The following is a 20,490-nucleotide window of genomic DNA, read 5'->3' on the forward strand; positions in this document are numbered from 1 at the left end:
TGACTTGCGGAAAAAGCTTTTGCCTGAACTGCTTGAAAACATGGAGAGGGCTCGCTCTTGTATGGCTCATCTTGCCCCAATGTGATGGGTTTATGCAAAATGTTTACCTTGAAAGAATTTTGAAAGAAATTGTACCATAATTTGGAGACGGCTTGCCCCAGAATTTTGATCCATGAAAGGATTTATCCTTGGTTAATCGACTCTTGGAGTGGTTGACTTTTCTGTGCTCTTGAGGTAGCTTGCCCCGGTATGAGCGTTGAAGCGACTTAACTCACCCTAACTGAATATTGAGGGGGTCTGCCCCTGGGTCAATAAATCCTCTAGGTGATATGCCCATAGTTAATAGAGTCTTGAGATGATTTGGTATAGATCAACTGATTCTTGAAATGACTTTCCCCTGATTAACAGATGTTTGGAGACTGTTTCAGGCTGAATGATTCCTGGAGTAATCTTCCTCCGATCAACTGTTGTTTTTGGGTGGCATGCCCCTGATTCATGGATTATGAGGTAGTCTTGATTCGGGTCAGCACCAACGAATGTCCAAGTTCCTCTGATTGTTCCTTATTGTTGGAATTTCCTTGACGCTAGGTACTGACTTGCAGTTAAAATTGTTTATTCAGAAATGGTAATTTTAATGCGATACTCATGCAGGTTTTGAAAAATCATTTATTTGAATGCTGTGATAGTGTGTGGCGAATGGACCATGAGTCCAAGCGCAATTTTGGTTTAACAATATGAAAGATTACAGCAAGAAGATTATACCAAAGTAGATGGTTAGCAAAACTTTTAGGAGTCAGTTTACGCAACATTGCTGTAATATGCTTTCAGAAATAACCCTGCTTCAATTAGGTCTTTTATGGGTTGTAACGTGGTCTGGTTCATGGTTATCGAAACAAAGGATATGAGGCTCAAAATTATTTTTGTACCCACCCTTCTTCTTGACAAACTCCAATCCTACGCTCAATTAATTCAACATACACATTCATCTTTTAAGAGAGTTTTAAAGGTGTAAGGATAAAGATGGTAATTCAAGGTCTCTTGAAATGGCAGCCACCTTATTTCATTTTTTTGGATGTCGGTGACCATTTGATTTTGGTATGGTGGTCACTGAATCTTGTTTTGGTTTTGCTGAGGATTTTCGTGACCTCTTTTTGATTTTTGTTTTGATCCCTAACTTTTGCATGGACCGCTTTTGAAGCTTTTAGTCCATCGGGATTGCCCTAATTTTTGCCTAAGTCGCCTCTTGGGTGTTCGACTTAGCGGACTTTTCTTTGATTTTATTTTTGATAGGTTGTGACTGCCAAGTCAATGGTCATTGAAGAACAACCACCATAACTTTTGGATTTTTCAAGGTTCCTTCGACACTTTATGATGTGTGCGAAGAATGTCATGTAGTTGATCCACAAACGGGATACTTCATCTTTTAATTTGAATGCATAGTCAGATTAACTGAACACTACCCTGCCCCAGGTTAAATGTGAGGGTTTGTAGATCTGAAAGAAACACCTACTTCTAGGCTCAAAGTGGTTGACTAGGGATTAACTCCTTATCTCTCCAGTGTTTGGGAATTTGAAACAATGCCTGTACATCATCAGCAGGATCTTATCTAAAAGCATACAGTCAACAATTATGGGTATTTTATTTTCGTCATCCTCCCTCCAATTTTGCTAAAACAACAGTTTGATAAACAAGGTGAGGTGGAGAACATGGATGTATTTTTTTTATAAGAAAAGAAAAATGAGCGAATGCGAGATAATTTGTTCAAAACTTGCGTCATTACTTCATTAATATTACCATTAAAGACAACAAAATTTAAAAACAAGTAGCATTTAATCAACAAAGAAATTATAAATGCAAATGAAAACAAATCATTCCAATGATTGCCAATGTTAAGGATGTCTTCCTGTTTGAACCACTGGCCTTATGAGATACTCCCTTGAAGTCTTTGAACTTATTCAGACGAGAGGTTGACGTGCACCAATAGATTTCCGTCTGGAAAGGATATGTATTTTTTGTCAATCAACTGTTGAACCTTGGCTTTGAAAGCGTTGCAGTCTTCGGTCGAGTGCCCTATTGACCCGGCATGATATCCACATTGCACATCAGGGTCATATCCAGGTGGGTATGGTTCTGGCAATGGCCTGAGAGACTTGGGATCCACCAATGAACTTTGAATCAAATATGGTAGAAGTTGACTGTATGACATATGAATTGGATCGAGAGGAGCATTCCTTCTTTCCAGATTGTTTCAAGGCCTAGATTGGTTCAAAGGATGATTTTGATATCCTCGACCACGGGATCGTTGATTTGCGTAAGGAGCAGACCATGGTTGCTGGTATGGTGCTCTCGGTGTTGCTGGTTTCCTGACATCTGTTATGACTGCATTGGTTTCATCCTCTTCTTCCTTTTGGGAATTGTTGAGGGATTCTGTCTCGCTAGCTTGGCTGCTCGAGGCGCCTTGGATTCTTCCGCTTTTTAGGGCACTCTCGATGCGTTCTCCAATTGTCACTAAGTGGGCGAAGTCTGATAATGCATTACCTACCATCCTTTCAAAGTAAGGACTCTGCAAGGTATCCATAAACAAGTCAACCAATTCCTTATCCAAGAGTGGTGGTTGCACTTGGGCTGCCAATTCTCTCCATCGTTGTGCATATCCTTTGAAAGATTCATTGCTCTTTTGGGATAAGCTTTGCAGCTGCCTTCGGTCTGGAGCCATGTCCAAGTTGTAGTTGTACTGCTTCAAAAAAGCATTGGCTAAGTCTTCCCATGACTGAATATGGCTTCTTTTCAATTTCATATACCAGCTCAATGATGCTCCAATCAAACTGTCTTGAAAACAGTGAATCATCAGCTTGTCATCGTGAGTATGTGACACCATTTTTCGGAAAAACATCACCAAATGGTGCCTTGGACAACTATCCCCTTTATACTTCTCGAAGTTGGGTAATTTGAATTTCGGGGGGATTATTAGGCCTGGTACTAAGCACATATCAAGCCTAAAATTGTCATTCACATCCATTGCTCGGACTCTCTCCTCAAGAGCATGAAGCCTTTCAACATCAGGATTGGTCAATGGCATCAACTGGGATTGAGTAGGAATGTTCACTTGTGGAGGATTATATTCATACAGAGGGTCATACATTTGGTTGGTAATTACAGTAAAGCCTGATGAGGAACCAACATTCTCTGTGACACCATGTTGAAAATTGTTCTTTGATTGGGCTAGCCTAGCGTCCAACATCTGGTCTACCTTTCCTTTCATGTTGTTCATATCCATTTTCAACTCAACTTGATTATGTTCTCAATGCTCCCTTTTCTTTCAGTAGCTCTCAAAGGTTCAGTACGAGTGCCAGGAAATCAGCCTGCTGGTAATTGGCAAAAGGACGGGATGAGTTTTTTTTGTATTGGAAAATGATATGCAATCCATGCTGATGAAATGCGAATGCATGAAATTTTATATTTGTATGCAAAGAAAATGTAATGCAGGTATAATTAGGATCCAGGATATCATGAGTATCATATGGTACACCCTATATGGAGGTTTTATGTTCTCTACCCCACACACAAAAGGATGGCTCATAAGGTTGTTCGTTTTCATGATAAGAACTTAGAGTCATGGACCAAGTTCAGTCTTCCATCGCAATAATGGGCTAGCCACATCGAAATGGAAATTCTGAATCAATCTACTCTGAGTGGGATCCTCGTATTGTTCGAACAGGGTGTACACCCTTCGGTTCAATACTACACGATCGCCAATCATGAAGACGGACTTCAGTTTAAGATGAGGTTCCCAGAGTCATTGACCATGTTCAACGTTTCCTCGCAATAATGGGCTAGCCATATTATGATGGAAATTCTGAACAGATCTACTCTAGGTGGAGTTCTCGTATTGTCCCAATAAGGTGTACACCCCCCGGTTCAATACTACACAACTCCGGGTTCTAAGTTCTTCTCAAAGCTCGGGTACGGAGCTTATCTCACAACATGTGTCAAACACCATAGATCACCCCACATAATAGCAGAATAAATTACATAGCATAAATAATACATCAAGATATACAGAAGAAAATAAAAAGAGGTATTCTAACATTCATAGCAAATTGACTAAGTTAGGCTTGACTCTCTCTTGCTTGGAGCTATGGTCCCCAGCAGAGTCGCCATCTGTCGCATCTCGAAAAATACGATTCCTCGCGATGGTCGCGGAAAAAATTTATGTTCGAACAGAGTCGCCACCGAACTTTATTTACCCTAATAAAGGGATAGGAAAATATCGATAAAACCTTTTAGAAAATAGAATAATGGTCGTCGCAACCATATTCGGGTTCGGGAGTCGATTACGCAAGGGGAAGGTATTAGCACCCCTCACGTCCGTTGTACTCAACGGGAACCTTTTAGTCTAATTTGCTATTTGAATGTTAGTTAACTGTTATTCGCTTTTTTCGAGTAATTAAATATTGAATAGAGATGGATGAAGACCTCAAAAGGAAAACAGGGAGGTTTTTTATTAGTGTGCTCGCGAAGATACAGCAATCTCCTGCCTACGTATCCTTATGGTGCAATAAGGAAATCAGAGCATTCGTAGTTCGGGCAACTACGGTTTTGGTGTGTTTTGTTTTGTGAACGACTGTGTAGGTCGGCGTTCTAAAGGCTAAACGCTGGCTTGTCTACTCTCGGCGGAGGCTTAAGCACTGGTTTGTTATGCGCATTAGAAAGGATTGACAGTGTTCTTTTGAAGAGGTTTTGGTCACGCGGGGGTGACGAGTTGATTTGATGTGTTTGGGTTTGATTGGTTTCGATCGCTCGGGGGCGAGAAGTTAGTTAGATTTGTTGGAGATGTTTTTTGAAGAACGACGAAAGATTGAGCAATATGGTGTACACCAATCGTTCAGTACTTTCGAGGAATAACGAGGCGTTCGCCTTCTACTCCTTTTTCGTTCGAATTATTTTTGAAAGTTGTGTTTGTGGATGTTGAATATGCACGGTAGTGAGGCGTACGCCCCCCTACTTGCTTATTCAAGGAATAATGAGGCGTGCGCCACCTATTCCCTTATCCAAGTTTATTTAACGTGTTTTAGTCGGAAGTCGATAATTTGTGCAATATGGCGTACGCCAATTATTCAAATAATCGAGAGAGGGTGAGGCGTACGCCTCCCATCTTTTATCATCCGGGGTTTAAATTGTAAAAGATATGTTTGGATGTTTGTATTCGATTGCGGTTTTGATTTGATGACGAAAATTCGAGCAATGTGGCGTACGCCAATTATTCGAATGATCGAAAGATAGTGAGGCGTATGCCTCCTATCCTCTTTTCATCTGAAATGTAGAATAAAATGTTTGTAGGATTTGGGAATTTGTAGAAATGTTTTGAAATATTATGATTTGAAGTGTTAATCGGGTGACAAGAACTTGCGCAATATGGCGTACGCCAATTATTCAAGTGCTTGAGAAATAGCGAAGCGTACGCTTCCTATCTCCTTTTCAACCCAAATTTTATGTTTAAAAGAGAAAATTCTTTAGAAGTTATATTTGATTTGAACAATGATTGTGTGGTTTAAGATTTAATCGGATGACAAGAACTCGCGCAATATGGCGTACGCCAATTATTCGAGTGATTGAGAAATAGTGAAGCGTACGCTTCCTATCTCCTTTTCATCCCAAGTTTATGTTTAAAAGAGAAATTATTTTGAAAGTAGATGGTTTGGAAAATGTTTGAATTTTGTGAATGAAATGAGTTTATTTTGTGTATTATTTCATCTACTCGATTAATCAATAATCAAGTAGGTCTCATTGTAAGAAAGCCCAAGAGTAAGCTATGTGAGGTTGATGGCGATGCGAAGAGCAATCGGCTTACAAGGGTGTTTTGAAATGGGCTCGATACTTGGATCGAGAATTGTTGTTTGTGCTTTTTGAAATTGGTTTGTGTTGGATGATGAATTGAAATAAAATTGAAATTTGAAAGGATTATGAAATGGTGATGGAAAAGAAAAAAAACCTTTGATTATTATCAAAATTTACCTAATTTGATTAATCAAACTAATTAAAACTAATTATCAAAATTATTTAATTGGCTCAAATAATTAAGTTAATTAAGGTTAATTAATTAAAAAAAACAATTAATCAAAAATTCAACTAATAATATTTTCCTTATGAAAAAAACAAATTAGTAACAATTTTGACTTTAAAAATTGAATCGGTGACAAATTGTGCTTAGGTACCGGTTTATACAATGACAACAATGAATCGAAATGTCGTATGTAAAGATTGAAACTCGGGGAAAATATGCATTTGATATATTGATTTTTAGGTGGTGTAGCAACATGAAATCATTGGACCCAAGAGTTTAATCCAATTCAAAATATAATGAAGTATGATAATGGCATTCAATTCATTTACAGTATTGCTCTCAACATATTCCATATCTTATCACAAAATAGTGTACACAAACAATTAGTAATTGAAAAGCTAAACAGAGTTATTTGTGGTTTCCAGTGATCGCGTTCGGCCATATGAATTAATATATTTCAAAATTACCATGCTTTTCAAGCCATTACTACACTATAACCTACAAAGTACTATGTAACTTGTAATCAAATTCTATGGTAGCCAGGAAAACTTCATATGATGCGTTCAGTTTAGGGTAAAAAATAATATGTGTGATCTAAATTGCAACGTACATTACAGGTCAAAACCAAACAAAGCATGATCAAGGACTAACAGTAGACACACATAAATATTTCCCAATGCAGAACACCGCAAGGTTCATATACCAAATAAAGTTTGCAATGTAACAGAGGAAGAAAACAATCAACAAAACCTTAACAGAGCAAGAAGCAATCAAACAACCCAGCCTGATATAAACAAAACCATATAAACTTATACACTAAAACAAACATCAACAATAAGAAAGTGGTCATTGCAATGTCGCTGTATTTTTAATGCTCATGACAATTTTGACATTATGCTTGTTTGGGTATACCTATGTACAGAAAATCACAAGCAGCAACAACATGGCGTAAACAGAGTTGAAGAGAAATGACTTGAGATTTACCGACACCGCTTCGTCAATGATGCTGGAAAGTTCAGTCTTGATCTTAGATCTGCAATCACGGATGACGGTCGCGTGTTCGTCGCTGCCTCTGCTTTCTTCCTTCTGTTCGATGGAGGAGATGATCCTCCACGAAGCGCGTCGTGCTCTGATCACGTTTTTGTAAGCGATGGAAAGAAAGTTCCTTTCCTCGACGGTGAGTTCCTCAATTTCGACGGCGGCGGTTTAGTGATGTGAAGTCGGAATGAGTCGTTGAGGGTTTGCGAATGGGTTGAAGGTGGTTTTAATGGAGGTGACGGCGGTTTGAAGAGGGTTTCGCGGTGGTTAGCGATTGTGACGAAGACGGAGAGATTAGGTTTTGTGGATTTCGCCGGTTTAGTGGGGGGCGATTTTGGTTTGATGATGAAGAATGAAGGGTGACGGTGCGAGGTGATGATTGGAGATGAAGATGGAAGCGGCTAGGGTTTTTTTGAGGGATTGTGAGAGATGGAAGACGAATAGTCGTGTTGTCTCTAAGAGAGGGAGAGTGAGGTAGGCATGTGATTGTTTGTGAGCTGAGAGTGAGAGATAGAGTAAGGTAGGCGTGAGAGAGTGTCAGTGAATGAAAGAGAGGTCTTTTTCTTTTATCCTTTTCTTTTTTTGTTTTATTCAACATGTGCTGAGGAATGAGAGTGGAAGAGTGGAATGTGAGTGGGAACTTAGTGGGGTGAGGTGTCTGGCAGACCGTTGGGAGTAGATCCTCTTTGGATTCTTTTTGCTATTTATTTATTTGTTTTTTTTTTTTATAAAAATAAAAGAGGATCCAATGCAAATATATATATATTTTCCATAACTATTATTCATTTAAATAACAAACCATAAAAAACTAACTAATATTTAATTTAAACAAATTTTAATTATTTTAATTAAATAACTAAACAAAAATGTTGACCACTTAGAAATAGAAAAATGAGTACCAATTTGTTCGGAAAATTAAATCGGTCACACTAAAATTGTCAGGACAAAACATACTTATTAAAAAATACAGTCTTTCCTCGAATTTTAGCGATTCAACCGATTTGTCTGTATTCTCAAATAAATTCATTCTGACTGACATTTCAGGTATTTATTCATGATGCAATGTATGTAATGATATGGATATGATGCAAAAATAAAATGAAATCAATTCTGTGAAAATTTAAATATGCCCGGACAAAATTGGGGTATGACACCCATCCCTAACCTTAGAATTCTTAAGTTCATACGACTACACCACTCCCGTCGGTGAAGACGAATTTTTAACCGGTACCGCAACCTTCCGTATGTTTAACACCGAGTACTCCTTAACCCAAAACCAATTGAGTACCATGTTACAATTTCCCATAGAAGGTCAGGTACACCCCAGAATCCCTCCAAACTCAAACTGGAACACAGTTGACGTTTTCGACCTTTTCAAGAAAATTTCCGGTATAAATGCCTACAACTGGGAAGAGCTCCTTCTTTCCCATATACATAACCCAACTATCTGGTACTTTATCCGCATCTTGCAAAACACAGTTTTTGGAAGACCAAACAACAGCAAGGTCAACTCAAAGGAGCTATTCTTCCTCCAATGCGTCTTCGAACCGGATACTAAGGTAAACGCCGCCTCCTTTCTATTTCATCATATTCGCACCTTATGTGCTAGAGGCCGGCAACCTTTTATAATTGGTGGATTAATCACCACCATAGCACTTGGCCTAAACCTAGGGGATAAACTCCAAACTTTAGAATCTCTACCTCCCCTATCTATGGATATCAGCTACTGTCGATCCAGCCGCCTGATTAAGAACAGAGTAGGCGGAGGATATTATCTTATGGTGAACAACCAGGCAGTCCCAAGCGTTGTTCTACCAAATATCGCCCTAACTGATGTCACAAACCCCGACCGCCACCTCTATGATCTAAACGCTCCCGAAGCCACCGAGCCTTCACAAACAAACCCGCACACAGACGAGTTTGAAGCAATGGAGCAAGGTGATCATCCTCCTACACAACATTCAGTCCCGCTCAACCCTTCCGGTAATGCAACTGGCCCATCCTCCCAACGTCGTCGACGAAGAAGGCTTGCAACCAACGACGACATCATGGATGCTATTGATGGTATGCAGGCACAGAATGTCGAGATGATGCAAATGATGCGTCAAATGCAACAACAACAGGATGCTAGGAATGCCATAACCGACCAGCGGTTTACTGAGTTGTTCAGCAGGTTCGACAACTTAGACTTACGTCAGAGATCACCAGGTCCAAGAACCAGAGGCGGAAGGCAGCCTTAGTTTAGTTTCTTTTTCCTTTCCATATTGTATTTCATTTCCTTAAAACATTAGGGACAATGTTTAGTTTAAGTATGGGGGGGAAACCATGTTCTTTCTATTTCCATTTCTTCAAGTATGTACCTTTCCTTTCATTGCTATTTTAATTATTATTTATTTGCTTAAAAAAAAATAAAAAAAAAACAAAAAAAAAAATCTATTATCTTAAGTTAAGTCCCGAGTGTGAACAAAATTTCCATTATCTATTCCCTCAAACTTTCATGAGCCACAACAACAAAAATTCAACACCCAATAAGTATAAAGGTTGCTCATCTTATCGATCTTGAGTCGAATCAAGACAAAGACTACTACCGCCAAACACTCTAAACGAACCTCAACATGTTAGATCAGGATAAGTACCTATTATACCAATTCCTTGAACTTTTAGTTTTATAGTAACCCCAAGTAGTTTATACGAGAAGTCAGCACCATCTTAATAGCAAACTACGTGGAGAGCCGATGAATATAAGTGAATGATTCCCAAAGTAACATAAAAAAAAATATATATATATATCAGGAAATGCACTAATTAAGTTAGGTGATCCTTACCAGATCATTTAATCTAAAGGTTGCAGATCATACAAAAACACAATATGAAAGATCCATTATGAGTTGGTTCAGTAGGTATCTGGTACTGAACTTGGTAGGGCGAACTACGGTTCGATCCCCCGCAATTTGCAATGGGCTGAATAACGAAGTTATCCGACTTATGTACCAGAACTTCTAGCTAAAAGGGGATCATAATCACTAACTGGTTACTCCACTATGTGCGCGAAAAGATAAAGGGCTTAATGTGATTTCGCTAGAATGAAAACGGGTGAAATAAGAGTAAAGGAACCAGGATAGCTATCATAGTGTACTTGAACTGATTTGCATAAGGCAGGGTTATCTAGGTTGTGACGGTGGTTGTTGATGTCAAGATTAAACTCAAGTTGCTTCTAAACAAAATCCACTTGCAACCTATTACGAATTGATGTGTGTTTTGAAATTTCATCTGGCTAAATTTTTAAAACGAGTTCTATACTGAATTTTGCTTGAGGACAAGCAAAGATCTAAGTATGGGGGAGTTTGATAACACGAAATTATATCATATTTTAGGACTTAATTCAATTAAATTTTATTATTATTTATTTCAGTTCACTTCATTTTATTAGATATTACGCGGTATTTTCTTCCTATTTGTCTCAGGTGGCTTATTTTGAAGCATAAGTAAAAATGGAAGAAAAAGAGGTGCAAAAAGGAAAGAAAATGAACCAAATGTCAAAGCCCAGCCCAAAACACAAAACGCAGGTGCCGTGCATGTGACGGACGTCACAGAGGGCGTGACGAGCGTCACGCCTTGCACACTCCTGTGACGGACGTCACACCATTCCCCTACATTTTTGGCGCAAGGAACGCCTCAGAGACGTTGAGGAGACGTTGAGGAGTGTTGAGCCCTATATCCACGCCATGCTTTTATGCATGTTGAAGACCTTTTTGGCAGCGGAAGCGGTTACTCAAGCATATATAAATAGCCACTTGCAAAACCAAAAAGGGTTCCGAAGCTTTTCCACATTTTTTCCTTTGCCGTTTTCGCTTTTGCATATTTTCTTTTCCAACAACTTACGCATTATTGTTTCTTATTTATTTTTACGAGTTCTACACTATTTCCTTTGCAATTCCTATTTTCCTTTTTAGCATTTAGTTAATTCTTTTCGCACAATAGTTTCTACACCGGAAACTATTGTGCACCTTTTTACCGGATCTAACCTTACGTTAGAATCTAGTTTTTATTTCCTTCGTTTTGTTTTGTTGTTTAATTGAAGAATCCAAGAACAAATCCTACCGGCTTGTGGTGGAGTGTTCAAGACTATTGTTTAACTCATTCAGGTTCTTTAATTATTATTTAATGCTTTGTTTTATTGTTTATTTATATTATCTGCCTGGGATGAGTCTGTTTATGCATGATAAGTATTTTAGTTTGTTTAGCATGTCTGACTAATTCGCTTAGATGTCGGTATGTAAAGTAAGCGGAATAAGGAATCAAAACTAAGTCGGTTAAATTAAGTTTAGAATTAAAATCACTCTTTTTACGGTCTCAATTTACAGGTTTAGTAACAAAGGTTTTTACGAAAGTAAAAGACATAAAGAAGTTAAAATCAATAGAGCGAGAGTTTGAGGTTTTAACTGGACAGTGTAAATTAGACATTAATTCTAGATCAGGGCGAGAGCAAGTTTTAGAGTTAATTAAATTCCGATCTTTTCCAAAAAGTATTTTTAAAGATTGAATGTGAGGACGAGAGTTAAGCATTCGAATTTAATTATATAACCTAAGTCAACAGAGCGAGAGTTTGAGATAAGGGTGTTTAAACGGTCAGTGTTTTCTTGAAAAGAGTTTCTATGGACTGTATTGCTTTCAAAAAATGGTTTTTGACTTAATTATAAGTGACAGCTACATTAACATAAAATCATGGTTTATTCAACAGAGCGAGAGTTTGAGATAAAACTTTTAATCAATAAAGTCAACTGAAAAGATTTATTTTAAAACCAAGAGACCGACAAAGGATTGATTCCCTAATTACGACGAACTACATACCGATATCTGCTTTATTAATATTTAATCTAGATCTTAGTTTAGTTTTTAGCTTTCCCCCAAACAATCAAACATTGTTCACCTTAGCTTTACGAAGTAACCTTAGATAACGGTATATCGATTCATAAGTCCCTGTGGGATCGATATCTTTTAAAACTACGCGATAGAACTGTGCACTTGCAGTTTGTACCCCAAATTCGACTCATAAAGTCGCGATCAAGCAGCGTGCCACCTCACTTAATGAAACGGCGCGTTTCATTAAGTGAGCGCTGGATTTCAAATTGCTCGCCGGTTCGAGCCTGGACCAGAGCACTTCTTCATATTGCCTTTTGCATTTATTTCCATTGTCTTCACATGTTCATGTCCACTCCATTCATGCATTTTTAATTTTCTTCTCCATTAAAAAAATCATAACTCTCAAAATAATAATCCAAATCACATGAGACTTTTTGCATTTTATTCATCATCATGTCTACTTTTGTATGGATATTTTTCCAGATATTGTGCACGTGTGGTTTTTCATGTTGCCTAGGGTTTGCTCATACATGTGTTTACTTGCACCTTGCTTGATATTTTGGTTGTGAAATGGTGATGCTTAATCCAATGAAGCTGAAATTTTACATGTGTAATCTAGACACTTTGATGGATATTTTTCTTAGAGTTTGCTATTTTTGCATTCCTGGTTTGTGAGATATGATCTGATCAATATAGGTGTGACAATGTGTGTCACACCATTTCTTGTCCAACTTGTGGATTTTCATTACCATGCCATATGAACTTGAATTGATGTGAATTTTTTCATGTTGACTCCTCTGGATGTTAAGTTTGCTCATGAATTTTTGTGGATTTTTTGAAAGCATTTCCAATTTGTTTGAGATTTTCTCTTCTGGCTTGTCATTTGTGGACTTTTTGAGAGTCATGATCTTAGGTGATTTGTGAAATTCTTGATATGTGTCACATGAACTTGAAATTTTGTGGAGTGATTATAGACACCTTGAAGTTTTCCATGGCTTTGGTTTGATGCATTTATCTTGTGCCAATTCTGTTTTGTGCTTGCTTGAAGTTGATGCATGATTTGGTGCCTTGTATGAGCTTGTTTTGCCTTGCCTTGTCTTATGGATTTTATTTGACATGCTTCCACTTGTCCAAATGACCTGAATTTTGGTATGATGATCATGTAATGAGTTCTGTTTAGCCATGATTTTTCTTGGGATTTATTGAATTATTTTTGAGTTAGTTTGGATTGGATCATTCTATTTGGTTCTATGAGGTTCTAACTTGCATGCTTTGCTCTTTGCCTTATGAAATGAAATTGGTTGATGATATGGATATGAGACCACTTGGATTTGTTTCTTATTTGATTGAACTTGATTTTTGATAATTTTCATGTTCTGTTTTGGTTTATTGCTCCCATTTTGACCCTAGGCCATGTCCTAGTGGTTAGTGCTTAATGTTTGAGCTTTGTTTCAGGTCAAAGAGCACAATTGCTTATACTTGATGATGTGCACTCAATTGGAGTTGGTCCATTGCTTGTTTATGACTAACCTTGAGTTTGTTTTGTAGGCTTTGAGACTTGTACTTAGGCATTGTGGATTGCACCTTTGTGCATTGCCTTGCTTGTTTGTCTATTTATGTACAGTTAACTGTTGACCACTAGCTTATCTGTTTGACTGTTTGAGCTGTGTACTGATTATGTTAGATTGTTTTCAGGTACATTAGTTGCTATAGTTCATTTTGAACTTGCTTTTGCTGTTGCTTGGTTGCTTAACCAATTGAGGTAGAACTCACTAACTTCATGTAGTCTGGAAGACCTGGCCTGTTACTTGGTCAGGCACCTGTCTGAAGTCCTCCTTAAGAGGCAATGCTTGTGTTTGTTTATCTTTGTCCCCAAGCAGGAAAAGACCTTTGATAAGGCAATTGGCAGATACAAGAGATGTGCAATCCATCTCCTGCTATTTAATCGAGTCATCCCTTTGCTCACACAACTGGTGTTGATGCATTGTGGATATTAACCCAAGATCCATGTTGAGTCAGTCATAAGTGTAGAAGGGTTCCCACTTTCTGAACCCACACTTCCTTTGTCTAAAGCTCTCCCTAGCCAAGGATAAGAGCTGTGAGGCACACCCCTCACTCCTATTTCATCTGCTTCACCCTAACTCTCAATGTTAGGGTTAAGAGCTAACATCACCTGATACAGTTGGCTTGCTTTTGCAGCCTAACCCTTGTGTGAGCCCACTTTGTCTGTATATAGTGTGTGCTAATTGTGTATGTTTGCTTTGTTTTGATTATGCTTGCATGCTTTGCTTTGCCTGTTTAGGATTAGCTTGCAGCCTGTGCAAGTAGATAGAAAACTCAACCTATGACCATTATGGAATACATGATAACTATTAGGCTCGAGTCAGTCTCCCTTTTAATTGGTCATTTCCCAGTCTCTGGTTAGGAGAAAGTTTCTCCCCTGTTAAGGGGAACTACGTTGCCCTGATCCTCATACCAGATGAGGTACGTAGGCAGGAGATCGTACGAGATCTCTCCGGGCACCTTTTTTTCTTTTTGTGTATGTTTGCTTGACAGTTGCTAGGCTCGAGTGCCAGACTCCTTAGTAACTTGTTGTCTGTTTGGTTTTTTCTTGTGTGTGTTAGGAGACGGATGTAAGCCCAGCGATTGGCATTCCGTATCCTATTGTTGTGTGCTTGGAGTCCGATATAAGTCCAGCAAGTGGCATTTGGTTTCCAGTGTGGGTTTGTTTGGTTCGGAGTCTGATGTAAGTCCAGCAATTGGCATTCGGTTTCCATGTTTGCCTGTTTGCCTGTTTGTTTTGACGTCTCAGTGTATGTGCGTGTGTTTGTTTCGGCGTGTGTGAGCCGAACTACGGTAGCTCTGATTCTCATTCCAGATGAGATACGTAGGCATAGGATGCGATATCCGAGCGAGCCCTTTCCCCTTCTTCCACCTGTGTTGTCTTCAATGTGTGTGTGTGATGTTTGTTTTAGCAACCTTGTTCTATCTTTTGAGCGTGGATCCCGTCGAGTACGACGGATGCGTAGGGGTGCTAATACCTTCCCTTCGCATAACCGACTCCCGATCCCATCTCTCTTTGGTCGCGAGACCATGTCTTTTCCAGGTTTACTTCGAGTGTTTCCTTTCCCTCTTTTGGGATAAATAACGCACGGTGGCGGCTCTGTGTTGTTTTGTTTTAGCCCGCCGGTTGTTTTTCACGGATGCGACAGCTGGCGACTCTACTGGGGAACTACAGAAGTTGACCTATTGCTGGTCCATCTTCCCTAAGCGAGTCTCTCCTAGCGTTATAGGATAGTTTAGGTTGCTTGTGTTGCTTTATTCATTGCATTTATTATTATTCTGTTGTGTATATATTGTTGCAACGTGACATACCACAAGCCGGACGAGGTTCATTTGAGAGTGCTCTTCCTTTGTGGGTTTCCACTTTGGTTGAGTTACTTCATCTGAACTATTGACTTCGGTGACCGTTCTTTCCCGGATCTTTGGTTTAGACGATCTTAAGGGAGCTACAACGGCACACCCGAAAGGGCAAACCCGTTGAGTATCTTTGCCCGATTGTCGAGACTATTATCCGCCTTAGGATGACCTGTTTAGAATTTACCTGTGAGGGGAGGGTGATTCTTACAGATGCATGTTCAGATGGTGACTTTGATGGTGACTATTGGTTCCGTGGATCAGAGTCCTATTTATAAGTCGGATTTATGGACATTTATTTCTGAAGCGCCGGAGTCTTGTCTGTGATATTTATCAGTGGGGATCCGTTTATTTCAGGATTCCCCGGGCCGATTCAGAGATTTTATGGTTGTCTGCTTAGAGATTGTCTGATGATGATGGTGATGTATCTTTCAGTTCCGTTTATTTCGGAACTCCCCAAGTCAGATTTATGGTTAATCAGTACCTTAGATGGTTGGTGATCAGTTCAGAGGCCGTGACTCAGTGCAGTGAATGTTCAGATGACTTGGAGGATGGCACAAAGCATTGCATTCATTCATCAGCATCATCACATTTTGCATTCACTTGCATCTAACACATGTTTATCCATATGCAGGGACATTTTTGATTGAGATCCTGGTTGAGAGACTTTCTTTGCTCAGAAATGAGGACCGGTTTGAAGGCTGATGTTGTTTATAGTTTCTTTGACCCAGAGATCAGTGTGCTGAGAGATATGATAGCATTGATTACACCCGACCATGTGGGGATGTTCCGAGAGGCATACGGTGGTATTCTGAAGATGGTTTTCCGGCTCACAGACAGTGATAGGAGCGCCATCCATAGTTTTCTCCAGTTCTATGACCCGGGTTTGAGATGTTTCGTGTTCCCGGACTACTTGTTGGGGCCCTTGATGGAAGACTATGCTAGCATCCTGGGTATTCCGATCCGAGATCAGATTCTTTTTTGTGCCATTAGGGGAGAGCCTGATATTGTTGAGATGTCTCGTGCTCTTTATTTGAGCCCGGAAGTGACCAAGGAGGGTTTGAAGGAGAAAGGAAAATTACCCGGTTTTCATTTGAGTTTCTTGGAAGTTAAAGCCAAGGAACATGCTGTTGTGGGTAATTGGAAGACCGTCTGCGCCTTGATTGCTTTGAGCATTTATGGGACCATTCTGTTTCCTAATCAGAAGAGCTTTGTGGACCATAATGCCATCAGATTGTTCATACAGAGGAATCCCATTTCTACTTTGATCGGAGATGTCTACTACTCGGTTCATAACAGGAACGAGAAGCGGCGTGGGGGTTTGATCAGGTGTTGTGCTCAGCTATTGCACAAGTGGTTTATGGGGTATTTGCCTTCCCGAGGTGCTTTTGTCGCTCTTGATCCTACGGTCAAGTGGTCGGTCAAGTTGATGGGTTTGCGAGCCACTGATATAGCTTGGACTCATAACGGTATGGCTGGACGAGACTTCATATACAGTTGTGGGAGTTTTCCCAATGTGCCTCTCATAGGAGTTCAGGGTTGCATTAATTACAACCCGACGCTTCTTAGGAGATAGATGGGGTTTGCTATGGAGGTTCCTCCTCTCGAGCGCGAGATTCAGGAGTCTTTCTATTTCCCGGCTGAGGGTAATCTGACACGGTTGAAGTAGGTGTCTGGGGCATGGCGAAATATTCAGAGGAAGGGCAAGGTTCCTTTTGGCAAGGTCAACAACAGGTCTTTTCCTTCATTTGATGATTGACTTAGGAAGAGGATTGAGCTCACGCATCTACCATTGAGGGGCCACGTTCTTCTGTAAGCATGGAAGAATTCCTTGAGATGAAGAGAGCCAGAGATCAGTTGCAAGTGGAGAAGACTGAATTGGAGATGAGTGTTGCTCGGATCCAGATGTCTAATCAAGAGATCAGAATAAGGATGGAAGATCAGGATAAGCGACATGCCCTGGAAGCGAAGCGCTTTGAGATAGACACCGCTTACTATGGGAAGATCAGCCAAGCCTTAGCATCATCCACAAAGGAGCACGACATCACTAAGGAGAAGCTATCCAGAGCTTCAAAGGTCATTGAAGATGAGAAGAGGAGGCAAATCATCGTGAGGGATCAGAGAGATGCCAAAGCCAGAGTCCTTGCTGCAGAATGGGAAGCGGAGAAAGTGAGGATCACTGCTGAGAGAGATCACTACATTGCTGAGAGAGATCATTACTTCAGACAGATGAAGATTCACCAGAAAGAGGTGGGGAGATTACAGCAGGAGAACACCGAGCTCAGGTTCGCCGCAGAGTTTGCTAGGATGGTTGATGATGTAGGGCCTTCTGTGGGACCCCCGTCAGGATAGACCTTTCTCATTTGTGTGGATTACCGTCAGGCCTGTTGACGGAATTCACTTGCTTGTATTTCCTTCCTGATTCTGGAGAATTGTATTTGATTCGTATCAGCTTGATGTATGACTATGGCACTTATTGTGAACTTTTGGTATACAATGTTTGTTTTCATTCAGTGATCGATCTTTAAGCTTTATTTGCTTTCCCGTATGCACTCACACAGCACACACATGGTTGGGTGGTATTATGCTAAATCATATATCTCTGATCTGTATGATCAAATCAAATGACGAATGTCAGAATATTACTGCCGGATTATTATCTGTCTCGATGAAACCAGAACCGAAAAGACAGAGTGTTCCTCATACGGATAGACATTGCATTCATGCATAATCATAATAACTTGTCTTCTATTTTGCAGGTGTCAGCGTTGTAGCGGTGTATTCGTCGCTATATGATTTATTGATTAAACCATAAGCAAAGTATACAATGAATCGAGTCGCCACCGCACTTTTATTTATTCTAAGGACTGGTTAAAAAGCGAACAAAAACCTAAGAAATTTTGCACGTAGAAAACCAATAAAAGATCAGAGAGTCTGGGTAAGGGGTAAATTACGCAATGGGAAGGTGTTAGGCACCCATCACGTCCTAGGTACTCCTAGGGAGCCCTTTTCACACTTGTTGTATAAAAATGTTTATTTGTCTATGACATATTGTGCAAACATGAATGGGAAGATGAGAAAAGAATATACAAGTTAGTTATTTTTGTGTTTGAACGGATGAACCCGTTGCCTACGTACCTTCCATCAAAGGTAAGGATCAAAACGCCGTAGTTCGGCTAAAAGATTTCCAACAATTAGTGAGTTTATTTTAAAACACAAGCATTAAGGCTTTTCATTACCAATGGGAGAAAACTCAACCTGAATCAACAATCCACCATGCGAGGACGGCTTCGACGTACTAGAGGGGTTAACCCTGTTTTCAGCACGGAAGTCTTACAATCGACTCACTAAGGACAAGGTAAGATTTACATCAACCGCTATGGTAATTGAAACCTATGGCTAATGTATGAAAACATATTAACAATGGACAAAGCCACAAAACAATTGAATGTGTGAAGTTAATTGATTATGAGTATTCACAAAATATGGTCAAAGTATGGTTAGGATTGATTCAAAGAAGTGTTATGAAATGGGAAATTTGAAAAGTCAAGGACTTAGGGTCCAGGTTTCTAATTTGAAAAGACATGAAGATGTTTGCACAACAAGTCAAAGTTTTTGAAAGCAAAGTGTGAAAAGGTTTAGGACAAAGAGGGTGAATGGATAATGGAGTGTAAAACTTCTCAGAAAGGTTCACCTCTTGAGATCATATAGAAGATGATTCAAGTGCGTCCTTAGGAATAAGCAACAATGCAAGTAGACAAATAAAAGCAAGGTGATACCGGATGCCATCAATGGACTTATACCAATCTCACAAACAAAAGCGGATACCGGATACCAATAAATGGGTTTACACCAATCTCCTAAAACAAAACAATGATACCGGATGCCATCAATGGTCTTACTCCAATCTCACAAAAGCAAAAGCGGATGTCGGATACCAATAAATGGATTTACACCAATCTCCTAAAGTAAAACAAAACTTGGATGTCAGATGCCAATCTGTCTGGACTTATACCAACCTCCAAAGGATGATCATGGGAGTACAAATGCCAACAACATGGTCTTACAATTGCATCCTCACATACAACAAACAAGCAATAAGCAATGGACATGAGTGACCAAATGAAATGGTCTTACACTCTATCCCTTCCGAATCATAGGAACAATGGCCAATGAGTGGACTTACAGTTGTCCTCAATGGGTAAACCAAACATGGATCACAAAGATATGCAATGATGATCATGCAATAATGAACAATTAATGATGATAAGTGCACAAAGGCATGCAAGCAAACATGTACAAATGCAACAAGCAATCAATCAAACAAAGTCATTTAGCACCCACTATAACCAAACAATTAGGCTCAATCAAAGGGTTAGACTTAAAAGTCAACTGGAATAGGGTAAATGGTGCTCTTAACCTTGACATTGAAAGCCAAGGTGAAGCAGATGAAAGGATATGAGGGGTGTGCCTCATCACTCTTATCCCTGGTCAGGGAGAGCATTGAATATCAGAAGGTGTGGGAGTTCAGAAAGATGGAACTCTCTCCACAAGTTGGACTCGATAGATCTTGGGTTTTTTACTCACTATGCATCAACACACGTGGTGTGAGCAAGGTGAGAGACTCACAGAATAGTAGGAGATAGGCTACATATCTCTTTTGTCTACCAATTGCCTCATATGAGGTCTTTTCCTGCTTGGGGACAAAGTAAACAATCACAAACATTGCCTCTTAAGGAGGACTTCAGACAGGTGCCTGGCCAAGTAACAGGCCAGGTCTTCCAGACTACATGGAGACAAGAGAGTCTACCTCAATGCTTAAGCAAAGCAAAGCAATAGCAAGTTCTCAAAGGAACTAAAGCGACTATGGTACCTCTTGAAGATGCAGTTCGTGTTCTTGCGCTTTTCAATCCTCCAATTGCCAAAACAGATGTCCTATGATGTTGTGGAAGATGAATGCAAGTGGAAGTTTAGCTCAACACAGCTGGATGATGAAGAAATGTCAAAATGCCATGGATGCTCGAGGTTTCAACAGTTGCGATCTAGCACGAATTTATCCACGTTTTGCTTCAACAGTTCTTCAACAACATCTGCAAATGATGATTAGC

General features: G+C 39.7%; 1 protein-coding gene across 1 annotated transcript; it reads right to left on the reverse strand.

Moving 5' to 3' along the window:
- Positions 1 to 2,248: 2,248 nt before the first annotated feature.
- On the reverse strand, positions 2,249 to 3,277 carry LOC127104364 (uncharacterized). Its single transcript, XM_051041545.1, has one exon. It carries the CDS (start codon positions 3,275 to 3,277, stop codon positions 2,249 to 2,251), a length of 1,029 nt encoding a protein of 342 aa, XP_050897502.1.
- Positions 3,278 to 20,490: the final 17,213 nt, after the last annotated feature.

The sequence above is a fragment of the Lathyrus oleraceus genome, chromosome 7 (genome assembly GCF_024323335.1).
Source record: "Lathyrus oleraceus cultivar Zhongwan6 chromosome 7, CAAS_Psat_ZW6_1.0, whole genome shotgun sequence".
NCBI classification, from domain to species: domain Eukaryota; kingdom Viridiplantae; phylum Streptophyta; class Magnoliopsida; order Fabales; family Fabaceae; genus Lathyrus; species Lathyrus oleraceus.

Coding starts and splice junctions, on each gene's coding strand:
- LOC127104364 (XM_051041545.1), bottom strand. CDS start 3,277: ATGGATATGAACAACATGAAAGGAAAGGTAGACCAGATGTTGGACGCT.